The 17,044-nt window shown below is 39.0% G+C and overlaps 1 protein-coding gene across 1 annotated transcript in view; it reads right to left on the reverse strand.

Annotated features, from left to right (window-relative positions):
- Nucleotides 1-17,044, reverse strand: part of map3k5 (mitogen-activated protein kinase kinase kinase 5) — a 77,295-nt gene that overhangs the window by 22,816 nt on the left and 37,435 nt on the right. Inside the window, exons 6-15 of the mRNA XM_088937449.1 lie at nucleotides 15,256-15,362; nucleotides 11,383-11,556; nucleotides 10,861-10,973; nucleotides 9,123-9,282; nucleotides 7,429-7,582; nucleotides 6,036-6,143; nucleotides 5,265-5,314; nucleotides 2,489-2,584; nucleotides 1,943-2,024; nucleotides 678-811 (exon numbers count right to left, since the gene is read on the reverse strand). Coding sequence (XP_088793575.1) covers nucleotides 678-811; nucleotides 1,943-2,024; nucleotides 2,489-2,584; nucleotides 5,265-5,314; nucleotides 6,036-6,143; nucleotides 7,429-7,582; nucleotides 9,123-9,282; nucleotides 10,861-10,973; nucleotides 11,383-11,556; nucleotides 15,256-15,362 — 1,178 coding nt within the window. The remainder of the gene's footprint in view (nucleotides 1-677; nucleotides 812-1,942; nucleotides 2,025-2,488; nucleotides 2,585-5,264; nucleotides 5,315-6,035; nucleotides 6,144-7,428; nucleotides 7,583-9,122; nucleotides 9,283-10,860; nucleotides 10,974-11,382; nucleotides 11,557-15,255; nucleotides 15,363-17,044) is intronic.

Raw genomic sequence — 17,044 nt, forward strand, 5'->3', positions numbered from 1 at the left:
TTTCATATTTACCACTGACGTTAATAGAAGAGGTACTACATTTTGTGTCTTTGTATTTTGGACATTGGGCTTTTGAAAGCAGGACTGGGACCTGCACTATAAGGTACTACAAACCAACAACTCAGCTTCAGAACATATTGGTTTCATTTGTGGATTCAAAAATATTATTTCACAACTATGCTCAGCAGAGGAGGTGGGAAATGAAGAAGAGGTGGCAGCACTTCTGTGGTTGCTAAGCAATTCTTTTCCTTCAGTCTAAAGCAGCATCCCTTTCAAAATAAGAGGCACTGCGGACCTGGTGGTCTTCAGGGTGATTTAAACTATCGAAGAAAGTGGTCATTATGCTGGAAGTTCCCTAGAATTAAAGGTCATCCACAGACCACTGTGAAAACGTGTCCACCTTCTCGTGATCTTCAGACAGAATGTTTAATCTCACATTATTTGTTAAAATAAAATCCTACTTTAACTCACACCTCTTACCATAATTGCAGCACTTCATGTGTCTATCAAAACAACTTGCCTGCTTCACGTGTCACCCATACACTGGCCATACCCTGGCTGAAAACATCTCTGCAAGGAGACATGCTTTCTCTGAGAATTTTGCCCAGACGTTTGCGGGTTTTGCCTATAAAGTGAGGCCAATGTTAACAACCTGGGCTTTGTTGCTCAGGGCTCACCTGCTGTCCCTCTCAGGGATCTCCTTGATGGCCAGCCTGACCTGGTTGCTGACATCTCTGCCTGCGTATACAACTCCATACGTCCCCTTTCCCAGCACCACCCTCTCTCCATTCTCGTCGTACTCGTAGTCGTACTGCAACAGCAAGCGTCAGGGGATGCAGACGTGTTACACAAAGGCGAGATTTCAACATTTCTGTTTAAGCATGTGGTGCACAACTGGGAGCCAACACGCCTTCCAGCAACATCAGTTATTACCTTCAAGTCTTGCAGCAAAACTCCATGTACTTTCAAAATATTCCACAACAGATATGAAATACAAAGTGCTTATTAACGGAGTAAAACTTTGCTGTGTGCGTATCAATAAGAGCACCAGAGAAGACAATGAAGCCCCTCACACTGATCCAATATTTAACTGCTTAGATATCAAATAAACCAATAAAAACCTGATAAAGACTCTTCTGGAATTGCCTCAACATGTACAGGCTATAGATAGATGTAGCCAAAATATGCTAATTGGAAAACAGAATAGGTTAGGAGAAAAACATATCCTTCCCATAACCTATTAAATCCACATGCTGACAAAAAAAAAAGTCTTCTTTTCCTGAATTCAAATTTTCTGTCCACAATTATTAGTCTTGGGGTTGCCACTGTATGGACTGAAAAAGTGATAGAATCTTATCCGCTGGACTTGCCCAACCCACTGACCTGTTGTCTCGGGAGGATCAGGCAAATGTACGAACAAGCCACAGGTGTTTATAGTCTAAACAAGCAGGTCAGAAAGACTTCCTCTGTTTTCAGTGTTATTCCATTCCCTCTGTAGTTATATTCCAAAAAGATAGTGTGCCGTGCCACACACTGCATTGTAGCAAAAAAAAAACAAGCTGCCCTTTTCAACTAGCCTTTGCTATTTTCTAAACTTACATATGCCCACATTAATATGAAGTAAAAATCTGAGGAAACCACAGGAGTTTTGTCCTATAACAAAGTCAAAATGATAATCGAACTGAAATGCATCGATATCGGAAGGACTGTTTCTGACCAGTACGTCAACTTTATTAATCCCACACAGGTCCAAACAATAATCCTAATCATCTAAAACATATAAACAATGTAGAAAAAAAGTGGAAAAAATGGTGCCTGCCACTTTTATTCTCTATGCATTTTCTGAACTATAAGGTACCTTGAGCACAAAATACAAAACCGGACGTGTGAGAAAGATGAACTGCCATCACAAGCAAGCGCTCATCGCAAGACCCGTTTTTACCTCCAGGGCGTCCGTCTCGCAGTCTCCCTCATCTGGACCCTTCCCAGCTTCCTCTATTATGCCGTTTACTAACTCACAGAACCTGCAAAAAATTCGGAGACATCAGTCACCTGAGAGCTGCAAGGCTCAGGGCTCAGGGCTGACGGTTCATTAGTCTGGGGAAATATGATACATGTGGGTTACAGACTCATGTCTTATCTACTCCTCATTACAAAAATGTTGCAACATTTTTATTTACAACATTTATCTGAGAAAGGGTTCTAAAAATAAGCAGCGTAAAGAAATATGCAAAATGCAAACCACTGTATTTTCATGCATAATATGAAGCTAAAGGCTAGAAAAAAAAGCCCTTCATAGGAAGGCTGAACTTAAGGTTTTTCTTAGGATTGTTTTGTCTTCTTACAGCTTTCTTCTTTGCTTTTGTCACCCAGTTGTTTAAAGTATTTATGTTTTTGGATCATGACAGACTTTTAATTATTCAATGGTTCTATAAGTACATAAGGTGGGAGGTAATGGAAATAATTTAAGTAAAAAACGGCAACCGACCTCTTACAGTGGAGCTCAGTGCAAAAGTAGATCTGAAAGTCTTCAGCATTGTGCAGAATGTAAAGAAAGGAACTACGTTCATCAAATTTTGACACACTGTAACAAAAGAAATTAAAAACCACAGTCATCCATTTGTCCTAAAAATACTCCTTCCGTCTTACAGTGGACTCCTCATCTGCCCCTTTCCAGAGACAGTTTTCAAACCTTTTCAAAACATTCTACAGCACACCTATTTTCACGGCCGTTCCTACAAGCGCTTCTGTAAAGTTCCTTTAATAAAATAAAACATACAGAAGCAAACATTTTCAAAACACTAATTTGTTATTTAATGAGCTCGTCATACAAGAATGTATTGCTAAAGGATATTACATCTTGGCTTGTGCAAACCCATTTAGCAGGAATCAAACTTGGCACTTGTCTAAAAGCTGACTTAAAGCATTTTATCTTTTATCTATTGCATCGAGATGTGTCCTTAAAATCTCCATTCTCTGATTCAGCTTTTCTCGAAGCAAAATCTATACATGCAGCTGTGGTTATCTGTTAGCACTTTGAACGTTTACAAGGCTTGAAGTCCACAAATTCGTTCTTTAAGGTCAAGGTGGCATTTTCTTTCCTGCTGATGATGACAAACTGCACTGCAGTGTATTTCACTCTCCTGTGTTTTCTTTCCATTGTAAAGAAACTTCTTCTCTTGTGGCATTGCTGCTGTAAGGCTTTTGGTACCTTGCTGCACCTTGTAACCTTAACATCTTCTTTAATTAAGCCTCTTACGATGACCAACATCCCAAGTCCCATCCATGCATTTTGCAATCTGTTACAATGTCCGCTGTATGTGACTAGTTTATTTTCCATGTGTAACATGGAAAAAGCCGTCAACATAGGCAGGCAATCGTTGGCTCCAGTTCCCAGTTTTCAATTCTATTTACTAGATTTTATATGTACAACAAATCAGAGACAAAATCTGCTTCACAGAAGCTCTTCCCCACCCTGAAGCAGTCTCACCAGTCAGGTGGTATTGCGCAATTCTCAAAACCCACTTCCCGACAGGATTAACCAAAGGCCTGGGAGGAGGAGGACAGCCTCAAACCGCACCCGCACCTGCTTTCGCTCACCTGGGCGCAGGTAGCAGGTTTGGAGAACACCTGTTCCGGCACTCCATCAGCACCTCACAGGAGCTCCAGCTTGTGTGTGAGGGGGGTTCGATAATCTCATCCTGACAGTCGCGCTTACAGTCTTACAGGTAATCCATCTCACCCACTTACTTATCTAAACCACTCATCTCAGTGGACAATCTTAATTCGATGGTACAGTCGCGATTATCCGACCTTTGATTACCTGACATTCCATTTTATCTGACATAGCAATCAACATGCTACTGTATATACTGTACATACATGCTATGTACTGTACGTGTGGGCAGGAATAATATTTTGCCCAATCCCATGCTGCTTTGTCTCTCAGTGCGTCAGATACTGCCATTGACGCAGCTTCGCTTGTTCGTCTGCGCTCGTATCTGTAATTTTATTTTTTGAGAAATATGACAAGTGCGAAGAGAAAGAAAGTAGTTCTTTCCATGGAACTGAAGCTTGAAGCTTGAAGCTTGAAAGCTCAGATTTACAGTAGATAAATAAACCAGATTTCAGACTTATACAGTACCACACTTCCATTAATCTATGATTTGTCTACTTAGTTTCCACATTATCTGACATACTATCGGTCCCGTTTAGGTCGGATAATTGGGACTCTACTGTATCACTTAACATGAATCTGCCGAACGGTCCAGACAGGCCAAATGGTTTCCTCTCATTTGTAGACGTTCTTGCATAATAAAATGACTCCACACAATATCAAAATCTACAATTCGCCTAATGCACAAATTTAATTTAATCTTCATACCCTTCCAGATTTAAAACTAAACATTTTTCAATTGTGAGCTGGAGTTTATAAACAAGAACAACAAAAGCAGAAACAGATACCAAACACATCTCTGTACTACATTATTTTGTCTCATATCACAGATTCAGTAAATGAGGAGCTGAAATTAACTGAGATTCTAGAGTTTTTAACTCTGGACCTGCTTTGCTTTCTGGGCACACAAGAAATTAATTTACTAACCTTCTGAACACATAGTAGGGCCTACATGTAAAGATTTCATCAGTGGTGCTACCGCAGTTTCGCCCTCTATTTATTTGACTCTTATCATATGGTGTTTGGAATAAAATAGCATCTGCATTCAGCATAATCTGTCATGCTCTCTTACCTCTCTGTTCCCTAAATATTTGGAGGGAGAGTGGGTATAAACACGTAGGCGTTTCCTAGCAACAAGGGGCTGAAAATGATCAGAGCTTCTGGATATATTCCTTACAGGCAATAGCTCCTGCAACTTCCTTCATGTCCAAACTCACTGAAGGTTAAGCAGTCAGATGTGTTTTGTGAGCTTTGAAAAATGAGTTAATTAAGTTAAGTATAGTTTTAATCACAGGACAAAGGCTCTCTGTTTTTCTGACTCCCACCTCACCCATTACGAGATCCAGATTTTGATTCAAACAAAACATGGAAAAAATATATACACTATAGCAATATATTCTTGGCACAACTGGCATGTGGTGAATGTTACTGCTAAATTCACTCAACATATCCGTTTGTAAATTTCCATAAACCTACTTATCATAAAATTCATGTCAGCTCAGAATAATTAACTTTTTTAAAATAAAAACACTACTGGTGTTTTTAAATAAAATATAAAAATATTACTGGTGGTCAGTAATTCACTAACCTCACACCACGGATGGATGCAGCAGTGAAGTTCCACTCATGAATACCTTTCTGCTTTTTCAGTTCAGAGGCAAAACAGAAAAAAAGAACATAAAACAAAATATTTTATACTTTCATACAAGAAACTAGAACATAGCTGACACAGCTACATTTAAGTGCTATGTGCAGCATCCAATTCCCAAGTACGATACAAGATTTAATAGTGCAATGTTTTTCTGAATGCTCCTGCCATTTTTAATGCTGGTCATTTCTCTACCATCATGGTTCCCAATAATATAAAATAATGTATGAAAGGAATGTAAAGAATGCTTACAGGCCACCTGTCATGTAAACTAATAATAATAATACTGCTAATATGCTCTATATATTAGAGTCTGTCCAATATCAGATCTAATATTTTTACCGCTCCTATTACTAGATACACTACGTATTTACCATGAAATAGCAAGGCAAGGAAAAAACCATCTTGGAATGTATACTTCATGTTCTGAACTATTCTTTACCTTTGAGAACAGTTTTGTACTGCACATACAACTGCAGGTACCACTCTGTACTCTCTAGCAATCCAAGGACTGGACCAGTGGGACTGAAACCTACAACCCAATGAATAATAAGGTCTGACAATCTGTACTTAAATCATCAACGTTTCCTTGAAGGCTCCCTATTCTATAGAACTCACAGGATGTTCTGAGCCCATGGAAAACGTTACCTAAGGACTGAACATGATACTTAAGAACCCGTTTTACTAGCAACATATGGAACTGTATCATACCTTGTCGTCTGGATGTACATGCCAGATGGACACGGTCTTCACCTCAGCATCGTTGTTGATAGACACATACGAAGGCTGGTAGATCTTAGTGGGCTCTAGTATTAGAACCTAGATTGATCAAAAAAGAGAAATGTCTGAAAGACAATACTCAAAGTACAGTTTTGTTTCTAAAATATAACGTATTAACAAAGACAAAATAGCCTACTGCAGCAATGGGAAAAAAAGTCTTAACACGTGCCCAAACCTTATGCGTCGGTAATTCATGTCAACTCTCACGAGTTTGCTACTACACCATTGTTACGGATGCTGTAGTTAGAACAGCTTGAAGAAAATAAAGGCAAAACAGTAGATGACAATTATATGATTTCTCTGATAAAATATTAAGACGTATGATTGAAGTTGCATAGAACAGCCTTGGGTTTGGTACAAGTATCTGACTTATAATAAATAATTTCATCATAATTTTAAAGGTATTGGAACAAGTTCCCAACTTGTTCAGAAATACTGTCCTCTTGAATAAATGCAACTCACCCCTGTTCTCATTAAAACACTATTTAAAGTAAAAGGTCTACTGCCTACATCAATGATTCATGCATGCTTCAGTTTATGTTTGCTTTTTCACAAACAGTTTTGGTAGTGGATGCATTATGAACACAATTCTGAATGTTTTCATCTACAATTTCCGATCTATTGTTATGAGCACAATTCCGAATGTTTAATATACAGTACTTACATATGATACTGCTCTTGAAAAGGCTTTGTAAAGATGTCTTAAGAACAAAATGCTTCAGTACAAAGCTTGATCTCAATCAATAGAATAATTACAACTAACCAGAAATCACCTTTTGTGTTTTTTTACACCTTTTCAAATTGGTTAAATACCACATTTTTGAAAATGCATATACTGTAAATAAGAAAATGCTTTGGGGAAAATAGAGATTAGAGAAATTTAGTGTATTGTTCAAAATTACTAAAACACCACAATAATTTTATCCTTTCACTGTCAATCTTGGGGGATTTATATAACCAATAACTCTACATTTTTCAAAGAGATGCGCAGAGTTTACCTATCATAACATTAACAAATGCGAACTCTCCCACATGTAAGATATTGGCTTTGCAATGTACATATTCTTTGCTAAGACGTCTCTACAGCAACATCTGTTACAGTAAAATGTGAGATGGATGAATTCTGAAAAGAGAAAAGTCCAATGATACTTTTGACACAAACGATACCGAACATTACACATTATGCACAGTGAAACACATAAAAATATTCACTTTCAGGATTAATTTGTCAAGTTTTTTTTAATCGACCACACCAAACTTACCTATTGAAATACAAAGAGAGCTCACTAGTTACAGAGGGAGACAGAAGGAGCTGAGCACTTACTGGGAAACGCACAGAGGAGACATCCTTCTTTGTGGCTTCCACTAGGAAATCCATCCAGAAGTCCACCAGTTCCTGTTTAGGGCCCGGTTGCTCTCCGGAAGGTTTTTTGAAATGCTGATAAATCAGTATAGTCTCCACTAAAGATCCCAGATACCTGAATTCCACAGAAACAGAAGCTCAGTGATGCACAGAAAACACAGAGCTGCTCAATTTCTCCTACTGATTGCCTCGAAATCTTCATAACTGACTAGGATGTGACTCGGTGTTCAAACAACTTAGAAAAGAAAGTAAATGCTTATATTTAAGTCAACTTAGGTTCTTTAGGTGTGGATGTAGAAGGCTCCACACCTGAAGAAGTTCCACAGCCGAAACGTTGTTTCTTTTCTCTTTTCAGCAGGGAATCAGCCTTTACCTGTTCCTTTGCAGCCTACGCATGCTGACGCAGCTCCCTACTTCAGCATGTTTCCACAATGTCTTTTCTGAGTTTAAGTGACTTTTAATGTTGAAATCTAGTCAGCAGTAAGTTTTCCCCTTTTTATCTCTTGTTTGCATAGCTGCCTATTTGTCCCTTGGTGTTATAAATCTATCTAGAGAAACTCAAGACTCAAATTTCCTGCCTCAGAGTGTTCCATTTTGCATTTTGTACAAATTATATTTAGGGTTTTTTCTTTGTAAATTGACAATATACATGGCCAGTTATGAATATTTTCATAAGCTTTTTTTACATCTTTTTTTCACCTCAGAAATATCGCTAGACTATGCCATATGTTATCACTAACTGTGGCTGAAAAGCTGATCAACACATTTGTATTCTCTCGAATTGACTACTGTAATGCATACTACTCGCTGGGGTATCTAAATCTACATTGAACAAACTGCAGTATGTCCAAAATACATCAGCCAGAATCTTGACCAGGTCTAGTGCAAGTGATTACATTACTCCTATCCTGGAGTCCTTGCACTGGCTTCCTGTCAAATTCCATGTGGACTTTAAAATCCTCATGCTCACCAATAAGGTTCTGCATGGCTTGGTACCTCTATTATCACCCAACTCCCCACCTCGCAACCTTCGCTCTACTAATTCTGCTCTCCTTACTGTCCACCAAGCCCGTCTACATTGTATGGGTGACAGAGCCTACTCCTGTTATGCCCCCAAGCTCTGGAACTCTCTGCCCAAGGATATCAGAGAGTCACCTTCTCTAAACTCCTTCAAATCCAGACTCAAAACCTTCTTCTTTAGAAGAGCCTTTACCTAACTGGTTCCATTCTTCACCCCTCTGCTCCTACTATACCTAGTACCACCATCCACGGTCTCCTCTGTATATTGTAACTGTGTTTTATCTTGTGTATTCTTTTTATTATTGTTGTTGTCGTTCTGTAAAGCACTTTGAGAAGCCGCCTTTAAAGGCACCATATCAAATAAAGTTTATTATTATTATAAGCTAATGGTTTATGCATTAATTCTCTTTACAACCAACATTTCATTAAGGTACATGTGTCCCCATAAAGTAAACCACGATCATATATATATGTGTATATAAATATATATTGCCGTTTGTACGACAAAGTTCCTTCTGAGTACATATGGACTGTAAATGTTTGGATTTGTTTGTTTTTACAATAGAAGCGTGTGGTACACACACTTGGTTTATATACAGTACATACATCTCGCACAAGCCTGGCTTTGTCCTTACCACACAGGGGCCTTGAGTTTAAAGAGCCTCTCGGAGGCTTCCACCACCTTCAGGTTGTCGCAGGCCAGGATACTGGCCCCCAGGAAGAACCCCACGTCCCAGTAGCTCTGAAGCTTGTCCAGGCTTCCGTTTTTACCAAGAAGGCTACTGAGCTTCATGCCTGCAGAGGGGGGGGGAAAAACACTGCCACTGTCATTATATTGTGGGTATCTGAAAATAAGTACTTATGCTTCTTGCTAACCGAACCGAAGGAACTTTAGCCTAAAGGCAGCTTGTCACGTACTTCAACTGTGTACTGAATAGCATTACAGAAGTTTGCATAGTAGCTTCACACAGTAAGACCATATATAGTCATACTTTAAGTAGTGGGAGTGCCTTTTAACTTGTTTTGATTGCACTGTATAAAAGAGAAACATTTTGCTGTTTTTCTTGAGTCTGGCTTGCAAGAGCTGGGCTCCCATATGCATATGTAATAAAGAAGACTTCTGCTACACAGACACCCAAATTGTTGTCATTTTGTGTGGCACAACAATTGGAAATAAACACAACAGATCTTTTCTTCCCTTGTTTTGACGAAACAGGATAATTTTCCCCCATAGTCCAGCGTCCAAAATGATATGAATGTAATAAACTGAACTAAAGATGGACATTTCTTGAAAAAATAATCTAAAGTCATTAAATACTACTGCAATACAGTAAATAGTGTTTCTTTATTGTACTGGCCGGACTACAGGACACATGCGACTATACATGTATGTTCATGAAGCTTCAGATAAAGGACAAGAGAATCTGACCAAAGACAAGAACCGGCTGCACAGTATTTTGTGCACTGCGGTTACGTTTTTGTCATTCACGTGTTTTTCATTCCAGAGAAACTGTAGGGAGCAAACAGTTTCCCAAGACTATGTATAATGTGCTTTAATGTTACAATATGGCTCTCCAACAGAGCAAATCATGTTTTTGATTCTGTTTTTATCTTAATTTATCTGCCCTGACAGTTCTTTCTTCCTTTCGTTTGTTATTCTCAGTATAAAGTCTCACACAACCTTTAATAGTGGATTAGTAGCAAGAAATGTACTTATCATGGGTCATGAGTTTGAAGTCAACCCTATTTATTCCATACTGCAAATTATACAGTATATAAAATGATCAGAATTACATATGAATGACATAGTAAAGTCATTTAATTGTCCAGCATATTAAACTCCCTATGTCAACTATGTGGTGTTTAAATGTGGCAGGCTTGGCGTTTGTCTGAGCTGTGTAGATGGATTACATGGAGGTACGCCTCCATTTTTGTGAATGGGGAGTCAAACTGTATATTTGGCATGATCACAGGTTTATAAATGTGGGATCTTGTCCAAAGAACTTGTCTAAAACTAAATCAGAATCACCAAGATGAATGGAAACAAGATGACAGCAAACTGCATGACCTGCTATACCTACGGCTTCTCACAAAGACACTCAAAGTTCATTCTTAAACTCAAGTCATTTGGTGTGTAAGGCTGACGAACACACAAAGCAGCCTCTGTTTGATGCCCAGTAATTAATGGATTTCTTCTTATTGCAAGCACTCATCTTTTTACATTTTGTTGGTGCATAGGTCTGAGTAATTAAGTTTGTTTTGTATTTTATAAGAATGAATATATAACAGTATGTTAAAATGCACATGCATTCAGTGTCTTGTACATGACCCCTGAAACAGTCTTTCTCACTGTCGCTGTATGCTGATAATTACCAACTTTTCGAAGCTCAGAAGATGTGTCAAATTGGTGTCCTGCTGCCAGGAGAAGGACCGCATAGTTGATCCCCGAATGTAGTGTTGGCTCTGATTCAAATCCCCTCTTAAACCTGGGAAAAAGACACTTTAAAGTGAATTTCTGCATAAGTGTTTAGAAAAGTCTTTGAAGCTACAGTAGAAGGGCTTCTCTTAGCCATCCAGCCTACCTCATTAGCAGTTAATCCCAGATGATTTACTGTAGAAACCGTCACAGAAACCATTAAAATGAACCATGCACACCAAGCCACAACTTTCAGGAGCATCGCTTTCAGTATGTGGGTTGTCCTTCCTAAAGGACAAGTTTGGTTTCTTCTCTCCCAAACTAAGATACTGTATATTAATATCATAGGTTAAATAAAAGCAAAAAAACACTACTGGAGACAAATTTTGTGCCTAAAATGGCTTAGACTTTTCACTGTTGTTTACGGTAAGTGCCTCTTGTTTAGTTAAGCTCAGAATCCACATGAAAACCAGCCTTACCATTGGGCACCACTGTCTCTGCTGTCCATGTCAGTGAAGTGTGAATCTATAAACATGTCCTTGTAGATACGGCCAACCAGGCAGTACATGTCAGAAGCCACCTGCTGCTCCGTCGACCGCACGAGGGGGAGCATTATCGACAATGCTTTCTCTCTGTCCCCAGGCAGATTCCTCCTGAGAAAGAGAGAATCTGTGTTTCTATTCAATTCGATATATCAGCTTCCTATGGCTAATAAGCCCTCAGAATTAGAGGGTTTCCTTTAGTCCCTCCATATTGCAACCGGTTAAATATACTGAATAAATATTTATTTCTCCTTTTAACACTAAAGGTGTTTCCAAGGTGTACACGCGCCAATTATGCGATGGTGATCAGCAGTTCTTTACTGAAAATAAATATTTTACACTGAACACACAGCTGGTGTGATGTTATAACGGCTTCAAAATAATTCTGTTTAATGTTCGGTGGAACATGTTAAGTTTTACACAAATATGTGTAGCAGCCACATATAAAACAATTAAAAAGCACAGGATTTCTTCAAAATTGAACAGATGTAACATTATTCACAAATCGAAGACTGTACCTTTGTCCCTCTATACAGTATGTGTGTTGCAAACCAGGTAGGGTGAAAAGTTGTTTTTATGTTTAGTGTGATCACTATTAGAGGAACAATTTCAAGAAACTTTCATTTTGCTCATTTATAAAATCTAGGCCATCTATTCGAGTGTCTTCTAACAATCTGTGCATATCCCCGCTGTAACACGTCATTGATCCTCCATTGCACGGTTCATTCCTACAGAAGTCCACAGAAATCACTCTTATGACTCATGTTTGAAGGAACGGATCTGTAAGACTATGATGTCTTTAACGCGTTCCTTCTTCGGTCCTCTGCACATGCACGAACGCATGACTGTCTTGCATGTCAGCCTACTGTCACATCAGTTTTACACCTTATTGAACGTAATATCCAATTGTCTTTACTGTTGATAGCAAGGAAACATTTTAATATCGATACTGACACTGATTTCGAGGCCTGTATTCATGAAAAGATTACATGAAAATGAGCTATTAATGACACACTCACAGCGCAAACAGTTTAAATTAAACATGCTGTACACTTAGAAGTCATTTCACCTTCATCAATTTCACCTCTTCTACGGATGTTTAGAAAACACAGGTAACACAAAGGTGTTGTGAATGCTCTGTCAACCTGAACAGACACGTAGACTGCTCATTTCTTCCGACAGCTGAAAAACAGTTAAGCTCAGTGTATGAAGTGGAAGTTTACAGGGCAGGTTTGAAGTCTGGGGGGACTGTAAGGAGAACGGAGAGTTAAGTGAAAGCCAAGACAGGGGGACTTTCAAGCATCAATATTTACAGGACAAACAGAACTTAAATCCGAAACACTGCATGGCTCTCAACTCAAAGAGTATAGAGAATAAAATAAATTATTTCTAACAGGGATCTAACACAAAAGAAACTTAGAAAGCAATATGTCACAGAGTTTTTCAGCCTTCAGAAATGCTCACACCATTTTTTTAAATGGTTTGAATATGTGTCCCCCTATTTTTTATATAAAATATCCAGATTCCAAAAGTATTCAAGCCATTGTTTGTGATTATGAGATTAATGTTCATGAGTATTATATAAATATACTTTTTATTCTTTGTAATTAGTAATCAGAAATTACATGTGTATATTCAATCATATCAGATCAAAAACATTCTTTGTGCTCAACTGATTCATTTTAAGTGAATATAATTATCGGAACAAGTTCACTTTAAGTAAATTTCTGAGTGTAAAAGCCAGTATTTAGTAGGATATCCCTTGGAGACATGAAGTCTACAACCCACTGAGCTCACTAAATGCAAAATAATTTGAAATGCTTTGGTGTAGCCTAATATTGGTGTGTTTTATACTTCAATCTGTTCTTTATCTTCTAAAACGCAATATCAATTGGACTTAATTCAGGACTTCGCCAAGACTTTTTCCTTCATTTCAGTTGCACTGACCCTATGTTTTGGGTTACCATCACTCTGTACAGCAAGTATGGATACATTTTCTTCTACATAAGCAGACAAAATGTTCCCTTAAGCATCAGAGGTCTGACATCACACATGGACGCCTGGGCCAGGACATTCCTTTCTATTACATGCTTCACAAAATTCTCAGCAATAGAAAGATGAACCAGGGATGCATTGCACCATTTTCTAGACATCTCAAAGATAAACCATTAGCAAAGATCAAAGCGTGGAGAAAGAAAGGAACTACAGATGCTGCAAAGAACACCATCTTATCTGAGAAACAGTGGAGATGTCATGCATGGTCTATAATTACTTGGTTCGGTTTTTTCAACCTTTATATAGATGGGCACTACATTAGCAGTTTTCCACTCCATAATACTGCCCTTGTGCTGAGTGACTGTTGTGTTAATGACTTATGAATAACATCTTGTTTACTCAACTACAACTGTCAGAATGCCATGGGGCTCTAGGGGATTTTTTTATTACCGAGTGCTTTTAGTACCCTAGGCTCTTGTGTCATTCCTTTGTTAATACTATTTAACACACACAGAACTTTGTTCCACTGCCTCAGGCATGTTGGTGACTTTTCCCCCAGTAAACAGCTCAATGAAATACTTCTGTATTACATCAGCCATAGACGTTTCACATCATAGTCGCAGTTATATTTGACTTCATTCTTTGTGATTCTTGTTCTGTTGGAGTACTGGAAGAACATCCGATCTCCATATCTTTCCACATCTGTCCTTTTCCACGCTACTTCTCTTAAACTCTCATTCCTTTTTTCAGGTAGCGCACAAGCACAAAGGACACAGTAGTGAAACAAAAGAAACGCTGCTCAGACGTGCTCTTTTCAATACTTCTGGCAGAAAACGAGCACTAAGCATACGCCCCACATATCCTGCTCACGGATATCTATTGTATCCTTATAAAACACACATGGAAGCTGAGGAAATTTGCACAAGCTTGTGTTAACTAAACCGCAAAGGTTCAAAAAGTACTTCCATGGAAGCTTGGTAAACTTCTCAGTGGAAATGAGCCGAAAGCACTTCGTCATGTCAGTGCCAACACAAGACAGAAAGCAGCTGGCAGTACCTCCTGACGCTGGATCTGAAAGAGCAGCTACAGCTGCCTCATCATCATGCCAGCTCATGAGTCCATAATTATCCATGAATGAGGTGGTGATAAAAATGTGTGCATCAGAAAGAGGCTTGAAAAACATAACATGTAATTAAATTAACATTTTTATTATTGGGTTATCCCAAATACCAATAATATCCCAAGGATTCAAAGACTTTAAGCAAAGTTACAGATGAAAGGAGGCCCATTTAGTTGCTGTTAGTCCAGGGATGTCATCCAGATCGGGGAATGTGATTCAGCAATATGAAGTAGACACTCTGTAAGCTTATCATGCAGAATTATTCCACTAACACTAATAGGCTGTGATATTATCATTGTTTACTTTATTTTAAAGTACCTGTTTCCCAAAAAAGCGAAAAAATAAGCATTACCCAATTACACCAAATTGCCTAGGCTTCTTGAAAATTAAAGTGTGACAATTCAGAATTTGAAGTAGGGAGCCACATCAGTGTGCGGAGGCTGCAAAGGAGCAGCTGCAGGTTTATTCCCCACTGAAGGGAAAAGAAAGAGACACAACATTGTCTTTTCTTCTCTTTTCAACATGGGATGCAGCAATTTACCAAGCTATCAACAACGTTACTTGCGCTAAAATGCAGGACAGAATAAATTGAAGAAGTGACGCTTCAAAAAAGTCCTGTTTAATACCCCCCCCCCCAACCAACACGCAATCCGCCGCGCTGGCAGCCGATGTCGCTGCCAGCCCACAGCTCTTACCGGTTCAGCGCAAAAGCGTAATGAAACTGCACGTGGGGGTGGGCCGCGGGCTCGAACGTCGGGAGCGTCTCCAAGGTCTCCACCAGCTTCACGATGGCGTCGTAATCCTGGAGGCCGCCATCAGGGACACACACACACACACACACACACACAGGGAAGAATGGACAGGCCTGTTATTTCCCAAGAGGGAAAGAACCCACTAGCAGCTAAAAGCGACACTCCTTCACTCGCTTAACTGCTTCATAGTATACAGCACCATTAATTTTTTAAAAGTACAACTGTTATGCATTTAAGGGCATATATGTTGTAACAGTTTGGATTTCACATGCATAAATTATTTATACCATTAACGTCTGTGATACAAGAGTGCCACAGTACACGAGAGGTGAAATCGAAATAAAGCAGCATGTAGCTCATTGCCTTTAGAACAATCCTCTCGGGACTGAATTGTAAATTGGAAGGAAAGGATATGAAACATTAATGACGCCGGTCTGAAAGCAGTTGGGCAATAAGACTTTGAATATATTGTCCATGAGTGTCTTGACATAACCGGACAGGAACTACAGCAGCAAGTGAAAGTAAAACACGTCGCGAAACATGAGCTCATGCTCTTCATTTACACTCTAAATTAGTGCAAAGAAACAGAAATGAAAAATGTGACATTTGCTTTGATGCAAAAATCAGACTTTATTTTAGAAACATAAGGGAATGCTTATGGCCTGATTTAGGCTTGGAAAATGTAAACAACCTCAAGCAAATCTAAATATTGATTCTGAAACTGCGGTAAAACAAAAGGATACAGTATAAATGCCTAGCAAATAAAATGGAAAAAAAATCTTTCAGGGCATACAGTGACTGAATGTGGTAAGAGATTTTATTCAGAAAAAGTCTAATACCTGTGAAAGAAGTTCAAAACAAGAAGCATAATTATCTGCAAAGAACACTAATCTAAAACAATGTCTCTCCAACAGCGAGCACACAGGCAGGACAGGGTCAAGATGCTTAAGAGGAAAAAAGTCGAATGAAATGACAAGATGTTCTCATTCTTGTCTTCGGTTCTTATTATACTTTGAGATTTCATTTTGAGTCTAATGTCATTTCTTTCACTGTTTCCTACAGAGATTGAGGACTGGATTGTGCAGTTAACCACTGGAAAGGGTATATTTTTAGATTGTTATGAAGTGTCTTTAAAAATCTAGATACAAGGGGTAACACATGGCTGGTGGCTGATGTTGACCGAGACATAGGGTTGCCAGATTCAGTGATCAAGGGAATTGTGAAGTTTACTGTGGTTTACCTTACTTCATTAAGCTGTGGGTAAATGATTATGGGCCTAGCAACAGTCCAGGAAGACAGCATAAAACAGGCAGGTACAGAAAGAGACGAGGTTAAAGTGAAGGACAGTAAACAAGGAAAAAGAAGACAAGGGACAAGCAAAGGGGAAAGCAGGAGCTTCATTTCCAGATCACCTGGAGAGATCAGATAGACCCTAGTATATGAAGCCTGTCAAGGGAGCTTGCTTTTCTGTGATATTTAGGGAACGTTGATTTCCTGTGTAAAGAATCTCTTGGCTAAAAACAGCCTCCCCTGGTTTGTGGGTGCATTTTTAGAACAGACAGATAGGTTCACGTTCATTTTGTGGCATCCGGGCTTACAGAGGGAGAGAGATTTAACCACAGGTTAAGAAGGCAGCTCGCCTCTTCTTTCGGCCTTTGTAGGTGTTCTGCAAGAGTCAAATACTTGGCAGCTGTTTGGGATTTTTCCGGGTGGTTAGGACGTTGGGCCTCTG

This window comes from Atractosteus spatula, chromosome 2 (genome assembly GCF_055471065.1).
Source record: "Atractosteus spatula isolate fAtrSpa1 chromosome 2, fAtrSpa1.hap1, whole genome shotgun sequence".
Classification (NCBI taxonomy): domain Eukaryota; kingdom Metazoa; phylum Chordata; class Actinopteri; order Semionotiformes; family Lepisosteidae; genus Atractosteus; species Atractosteus spatula.